At 41.8% G+C, this 7,103-nt stretch overlaps 2 protein-coding genes across 3 annotated transcripts; both read left to right on the top strand.

Moving 5' to 3' along the window:
- The first annotated feature begins 1,114 nt into the window (after positions 1-1,114).
- LOC136534564 (uncharacterized) lies at positions 1,115-4,230 on the top strand. Of its 2 annotated transcripts, XM_066526976.1 has the most exons (6): positions 1,115-1,410; positions 2,712-2,907; positions 2,974-3,096; positions 3,176-3,319; positions 3,790-3,846; positions 3,947-4,230. In XM_066526976.1, the coding sequence occupies exons 3-6, from the start codon at positions 2,980-2,982 to the stop codon at positions 3,962-3,964; spliced, it is 336 nt and encodes a 111-aa protein (XP_066383073.1). In that variant the 5' UTR covers positions 1,115-1,410; positions 2,712-2,907; positions 2,974-2,979; the 3' UTR covers positions 3,965-4,230. The 2 variants fall into 2 exon arrangements, 1 of the variants encoding a protein (XP_066383073.1); XR_010778758.1 differs by lacking the exon at positions 2,974-3,096.
- Positions 4,231-4,556: 326 nt separating this feature from the next.
- On the top strand, positions 4,557-6,402 carry LOC136534565 (pentatricopeptide repeat-containing protein At5g57250, mitochondrial-like). Its single transcript, XM_066526977.1, has one exon. It carries the CDS (start codon positions 4,588-4,590, stop codon positions 6,253-6,255), a length of 1,668 nt encoding a protein of 555 aa, XP_066383074.1. The 5' UTR covers positions 4,557-4,587; the 3' UTR covers positions 6,256-6,402.
- Positions 6,403-7,103: the final 701 nt, after the last annotated feature.

The following is a 7,103-nucleotide window of genomic DNA, read 5'->3' on the forward strand; positions in this document are numbered from 1 at the left end:
TAGAAATGTTCGCCTCCATTAATAAGATTTATAGAGTCAGCACTAATGACCGCCTTCGGAAATAAACTCAGAAAACAAATGGAGGGAGCCTGGCCGTCCACGCTCGACACCGGGAAGGAGCCCTGGCAGCCCGTACGTGCCACTGAGAGGGGGCCCTGGCCGCTCCCGCATGCCGCCAGGAGGGGCCCTGGCCGTCCGCGCACATTGCAAGAAGGGAGAGAGAAGCTGCCGCGGCTGAGTGTGTTGCCGAGAGAAGGGAGGAGAAACATAGAGACCTAGGGTTTGCCCAGTTTATATACTCGAAATATTAATACTAGGCTGAGATAGGGCACAAAGATGTATAATGGGCTCGACCTAATAACAGAGGCGGGCCTGCCCATCTATGCTAATCAATTTTAGGAGATCTGCATTTTTCCAGCATGGCTCTTCTAGATCTGACAGCACTGCCTCCTCCAACCCTAGATCTCGGGGATGGGACGACAAGGGTGAACTTAGGGCACCGGCCTTGCAACAAGACATCCGACCCGTATTTTAATCCAAATTGGGATATGAATACACATTTTTTCGAATATAAATACAAAAGGAATGTCTCGGGTTCGGATTTTACTCAACTCAACTCAAAGTGCATATTGTTAGATTCAACATTAATGAAAATAATTTTACTACTAAGCTGTCGATAACCAAAGTGAAATAAAATCGAAGTACATTTCTAATAATCTCCAATATTGAAGTGAACTAAATTATAGTGGATAATATTTAATAAAATGATAGGTTAACATAAGAAATTTAAATAAAATAATATAGTTATCAATAAATATTTTAATAATTAGTTATATCAATTAATCAATCATTACTTATATAATATTTATCATGAAATTATAAATTATATAAAATAATTTACATCATAAAAAAAGTTAAAGTATTAAAATAATTTACAACAATAAATATATTAGGTTTTAAACTAAATTAGAAAATATTAAAATTAACTTGATATTTATGTATCATTGCCGCCCATTGCAATGTAAAAAATTCTCTTGCCGCCTAAATTGCAGTGTTTCCCATTTTCATTTGCCGCCTAATAATTCCCCGCGCACTCGAGTTTGACGGAAAAAACTGGATTAAAACTCCCCGCCGCCGCCTCCTCCATTATCTTCGCTAGATCTAGCCTCCGTACTTCAAGTGGCAACCACACAATCCTCCACCGCACCAACGACTACACCGGAACAACACAGCCGCCACGAGCGTTGCCACATGGCGAAGGCCGTCCGCCGGCCGCGCGGCCGGGCGCTGTTGCTGTTGGCCCGACGCGAACCGCTGCCTGTAGAGGGCCGGGTGGAGGTGATCTTCATCAACTCCGGTCGTGCCGTAGACGTCTTTCCTTCCCGTCGCTAAATCCGCTTTCTGCCGTCGGTGAGCAGATCTGCACCTTTCCCCCTCGTCATCTATTTCTGTTGTCTCGCAACTAGCCAGGGGCCGAGGATGGCAAGTCTGGCAGCTGCCGTACCTCGATTATGCCGGACTGTCTTCTTTAATCGCTGCGCCTTGCCCTAATAATCTGCCATAAACGAGAGCTGCTAACCTCTGAATGCCATCTAGAGGAAGAAGAAACTGTCTGCTCTCATGTTATGCGACTCAACCTGTATTTTGGGTCTTAAGCCTATGTATATATATTCCGGACTTTGCAATTTCTCGTGAATAATTGAATTGCGATCTCGTCCGGGCATCCGGCCATCACCGTCTGTGAGTTCCAGTTCCGGCAGCCCTCTGCGAAATTGTGCGCAAGTTGAGTTCCGGTGAGTAAGCGAGTTCTGAACTTTTGATTCTGGCGATAGGCAAGTTTCGGCGGCCGTCTGCACTCTGCGAGTCCATGCCAATACACTACAGCAAGGAGAGTAGGCAAAGCCAGGTGGCATTGCAGTCTGCAGTCTTTGCTAGCAGGCATCAGTCTAGAGCAAACACGCCAACTATGTCCTGCCATCAAGCATTAGTCATTAGATCAAATAAATTACTTTTTAATCACCAACTACTTTTAAATTATTGTTTGTTTAATTTATTTATGTTGGTTAATTACTCAATTTGGTTGATAAATTTGTGAAGCAGTGAAAGATAGGTAAGTGCAATTGCCTATGTATGCTAAATCTTATACTTTACTATCTATGCTATTAATTTTGCCATACCTAAAGTTTTTCTGTCCTCCGCCACTGCTATAAGCCTAATTTATATTACTGCTGCAGCTACCATCATCGATTAATTCTTTCTAGCCTAATTGGTCATATCTGATTGAACATAGTGGTAGGTTTAGATGTTTTTTTTTGTCTTGGAGGACTTTACTTTGGTGATGCTACTTTGCAATGAAGCACTAATGTCTGGATGGATGCTACTGCAATCAGTTTGACAAGTTACTGATTTTATTCCCTAGATCTATACTCACTGGATTCTAGTGTTATGCTCCTTAATGTAGAGATTAGTTTGGGTTTATTTTGGAGTTTTAGAAAAGAAGGGATTATTGGAGATTAGTCTGTTATGCTCCTTAATTGAACATAGTGGTAGGTTCAGATGCTTTTGTTCTTGAGTACACTAATTTGGTGATGCTACTTTGCAATGAAGCACTACTGGCTGGCTTTCTGCTATTCTGAATGGAAGTAATAAGTTCTTTAGACTTCAATCACTTAATTTCTCAGTTTTTCCCTAATTTTGGTTTTCTTTGCAAGATATATAAATCATGGCAAGAGGACCTTGAAGATTAAGGAACTTGAACCTTGAAGCACAGGATGCAGAACCTATGCAGGAGGGGCTTGAAAATTTGGCAGACAATGAGAACGAAGAGGATTTAGAAGGTCCCTCTAGATATTGATGATATATTAGCCAGCATGCCATGCCAACAAGACACTCCAATTAAGATAATATGTAAGTTTGATATTGCTTGCTTACATATTTGGATATGATGTTAATTCATTAATTCTATATATGTAGGGCCAAATGAAAAATAAGATACAACGCATTACTGGAATCATGAAGCAGTGGCTTGCTTTTATGTCTAAAATGTTTTCTGAAATGGATTGCATAAATGAAATAGAATCAGCTCTTCATGATGAAGTAAGCATCTATGGGTCCATCAGAGATCAGTTTGTTCTTATTTTCTCTTTGCTGTGTCTGATGTTTCATTTTCCTGCAGGTTGGTCATATTGAAATGGATGATGATGATACAGAGCACACTTGTAGTGATGATGATGGCCATGGTGCTTACAGTAATAATGATATTGGCATCGATCCTGAAGACTCAAATGAAAATGTTTACTCTCCAACAAATGATGTTCGGGTAACACAATACCCTTTCTATATCTACTTTCTTAGCTACAATATAGTATTTAGGTACATTTTAATGTCCTAAATACTATAGTTCTTTGCAAAAAAAAAACATCAATCACATGTCTATAATTCTAAGTAAACCAGGATTTTTCCCAGTCATCGTTACCACATGAGTAAATCGCTGCCTAGTCACCTCATATCAGTCTGTTGTGTCTATCTGTTCCACATGAGACTCAACAGTTTTTTTTTGTTTTTCTATATTGATTATGATATGAGCATATATTCTTAGCTAGCCTTTAGAGTAAGGCTGAGAGCAAATTAAATGGCTCCTTGTTTAAATTGATAAGAACAGATGCTATACATGACAATTAGATGAGTAGATATTGAGTTAGTGAAACTATGTGATGACATGTAATAATTGAGATTTGGGCATTATATTTCAGAAGGCAACTAAGTAGGTTCTGTTATTTTACTCTGTAGCCTAACAGTCCTGAAGAATCAATTGCTAATGCGTACTCTCCAACAAATGATGTGCAGGTAATACATTTCCTATTTTGTTTCTAATTTCCCTAGCTACAAGCATAGTATGTAAATTGTTGCTGATGTCCTAAAAACTTTGGTTCCTCATATTTTGTAGCGTGATGGAAGCATATGACTTGATGTGGATGGTAGCTACAAGTAAATGGAAGCATGCGACTTGATGTGGAGGGGAAGGCGAGCTACAAGTTTAGCGTGAACAAGATAGATTTTAGATGTCAGAGACAAAATTATATATATTTGTATGATATGGTCACTTTTCCTATACTTCTTGATGAACATGTTGTCTTGTTGAATGCACTTTAATCTATTACTTAATTAGTATCTTGGTTTGTAAAGATAAAATAGATTTTATTAATGCAATTTATGACTCACTTTCTTATTATCAAATCATAGAAATTAGTATAAAAATTATTTATCTACTCTATCCTATAATACACCAGTTAGAATAAATCTACAGCCACATAGTAAATGTCTGCTCCATAGTCATGACATATGCTACATTCACGTCTATAAATGCATCCAGAAAATATAACATCATTAAAATAGATACACTAAATTATCTCTTAGCCATTCTCCCTGTTAGCCATTCTCTCAAAATCCGACGGCTGTGTGTCACCCTCCGTCGCCCGCCGGCTGACCTCCCACGCGGGATTTCAGCACCGGCGTTAGGGGAAAAAAACAGCATTTCAGCACCGGTGTTTCGAAAGTTCCACACCCCCGCCCGGCCGGCCAGCGGCCATGTCCCTCCCCGGCGGCAACGGCGAGCCCCCTCCCCCTCCACCGCCGTTCCCCTCACTCATCAAGCTCGGCCGCGCGGTCACCGCGAGACACGTCGACCGCCTCCTGACAGTGCTCCTCCGCCGCCGCAGGCGCCGCCGCAGGCACCGCCTCCTCGCCGCGCTCGCCTCCCAGGCGCTTGCCAACGCCATCGCCCCTACTCCGCGCACGCACCTCCTTGCCGCCTCCGTCCTGCTCGACTCCGCGCGGCCGCGTGACGCCGCACAGCGCCTCGCGCTTGCCTCCCGCACCGCCAGTCGCCGTCTCTGGGATGCACTGCTCCGCCGGGCCTGCGCCGGGGGCGGCGACCCGCGCCACGCACTGGAGCTACTCTCCGATGCCATCGAAGACCACGGCATGGTGCTGTCGCCTTCCACGTACCGCGAGATGGTGGTGTTGCTGTGTGCCCACGGGGAGGTGGATTGCGCGCTTAGGGTGTTCGACTTAATGACCAGGAGGGGGTGTCAGGTAGAGGATCGCGTTTGCAGCTCGATCGTTTCTGGGTTATCTAGAACTGGGAAGGCCGGAGCAGGGCTGGATTTCTATGAGAAGGTGAAGAGTCAGTTCAGTGGATTTGATCCGGGCCTTGTGACATTGACATCAGTTGTCCATGCTCTTGGGTTGGAGGGGAGAACTGGTGAGATGGCGGAGCTTATGCGGAAGATGGAGTGTAAAGGCATGAATGTTGATGCTGTGTTTTACGGCAGCATGGTTCATAGATACATGAGTCGTGGGTTCTTGATGGAAGGTCTTCGGGAGCATCGATCCATGCTAGAGAAGGGAATCGAAGCTGATGTGACTAACTATACTACTGTTATTGATGGACTCTGCAGAGAAGGTAGTGTGGAGAAAGTAATGGGGTTCTTGGATGAGATGGAGCGAGTGGATGCTAAGCCAAATTTGATTACTTATACATCACTGGTTGGTGGCTTCTGTAAGAGAGACAGGTTGGAAGATGCTTTCTCTATCGTGAGGAAACTGGAACAAACAGGCGTGGTGGTGTTTGAGTATGTATATTCGATTTTGATTGACAGTTTGTGCAAAATGGAAGATTTAGACAGGGCTTTCTCGTTGCTCACGGAGATGCAGAATAAGGGAATAAAGGCTAGCATCATAACATACAACGCGATAATAAATGGTCTGTGTAAAGCTGGTCACACTGAAAAGGCTCTTGAAATTTCTGAAGGTGTTGCTGCTGATAATTTCACATATAGCACACTGCTACATGGTTACATCAAAAGAGGTGACATAACCGGTGTTATGGCAATAAAGGATAGGCTTGAAGGTAGTGGTATTTCTATGGATGTTGTCACATGCAATGTTCTTATCAAAGCATCGTTTATGATTAACAAGGTGAATGATGCCTGGAGCTTGTTTCATAAAATGCCTGAGATGGGCTTAAGACCTAATACTATCACCTACCATACAATCATAGACAAACTGTGTAAAGCTGAGGAAGTTGACAAGGCACTGGAGTTGTTTGATGAATACAGGAAAGATTCAGGATTCTCCACTGCAGTTGTTCATGAGTGTCTGACTAAAGCACTGTGTAATGGAGGAAAAGTTGACATGGTTGACCAAATATTTTATGATCTTGTTCAGAAAAAAAATAAGGCCCAATTTCTTTAACTGCAGCAAGTTGATTCATGCACACTTCAAAGGACACGGTGAACATGGTGTGCTGGATTTCATTTGTAAGTTTGGTGAATTAGATATTGACTTATTTTCATCTGTTTGTAATTATGCTTCTGCTTTCTTAAGCAACAGAAATTGTTGGCAAGCAGCAATGGATGCTTACAAGTTACTCAGAATGCAAGCCATTGTTGTGACTAGATCCGTTGCGTTAGCACGGGCATTATACTAGTGTTCAGTAGAAAAAAAATCTTTGTTTCTAATATGTAAGAAGCTGTTAATATAAAGTGTGTCTATATTAATAGTTACGCTATATAGATGCATCTATGAAAAGTGTCCCTATTTTTGTTAAGACGTACTAAAATGTTACAACACAACGTATTTATATTAGTAGACACCAATATGAATTTTTTAGTTTTTTCCTGAGACGCAACATGGTGTACCTATACAATGTATCAAAATCAGTACACACGCCATTAAACACATCTATTAAAACGTCTCTAGACTTCCTGATGCATAATAAGGCGTCACTGTGCAGCGTGACTAAGTAGGTACACATGTAATATTAATGCGTCTATGAGAGCGTCTCTAATTTTCTTAACACATAATAAACCGCTGCTGGACATCGTAACTAAAAAATAGACACGCTATATAAATGTATCTATAAAAGGGTATCAAGATGTGTAGACATGCAAATATCGTCTCTACAAAGCGTCCTTTCATCTCCTTGATACGCTTTGAGAATTCGTCTCTACAAGTTATGACACGGTCCATGCAAAGATGCTTCTAACACGCTTTATGAAAATGTCCTTATATTCTCGTAGACATGAAGTAAAGTGTGTCTA

The sequence above is a fragment of the Miscanthus floridulus genome, unplaced genomic scaffold, assembly GCF_019320115.1.
Source record: "Miscanthus floridulus cultivar M001 unplaced genomic scaffold, ASM1932011v1 os_2047_1_2, whole genome shotgun sequence".
Classification (NCBI taxonomy): domain Eukaryota; kingdom Viridiplantae; phylum Streptophyta; class Magnoliopsida; order Poales; family Poaceae; genus Miscanthus; species Miscanthus floridulus.

What these genes read in the sequence shown, in the direction of transcription:
- LOC136534564 (XM_066526976.1), top strand. Translation starts at nt 2,980, where the DNA reads ATGAAAAATAAGATACAACGCATTACTGGAATCATGAAGCAGTGGCTT. An exon ending in AATCAGCTCTTCATGATGAA is followed by an intron (nt 3,097 to 3,175) that starts GTAAGCATCTAT and finishes ATTTTCCTGCAG; the next exon opens with GTTGGTCATATTGAAATGGA. An exon ending in CTCCAACAAATGATGTTCGG is followed by an intron (nt 3,320 to 3,789) that starts GTAACACAATAC and finishes TTTACTCTGTAG; the next exon opens with CCTAACAGTCCTGAAGAATC.
- LOC136534565 (XM_066526977.1), top strand. Translation starts at nt 4,588, where the DNA reads ATGTCCCTCCCCGGCGGCAACGGCGAGCCCCCTCCCCCTCCACCGCCG.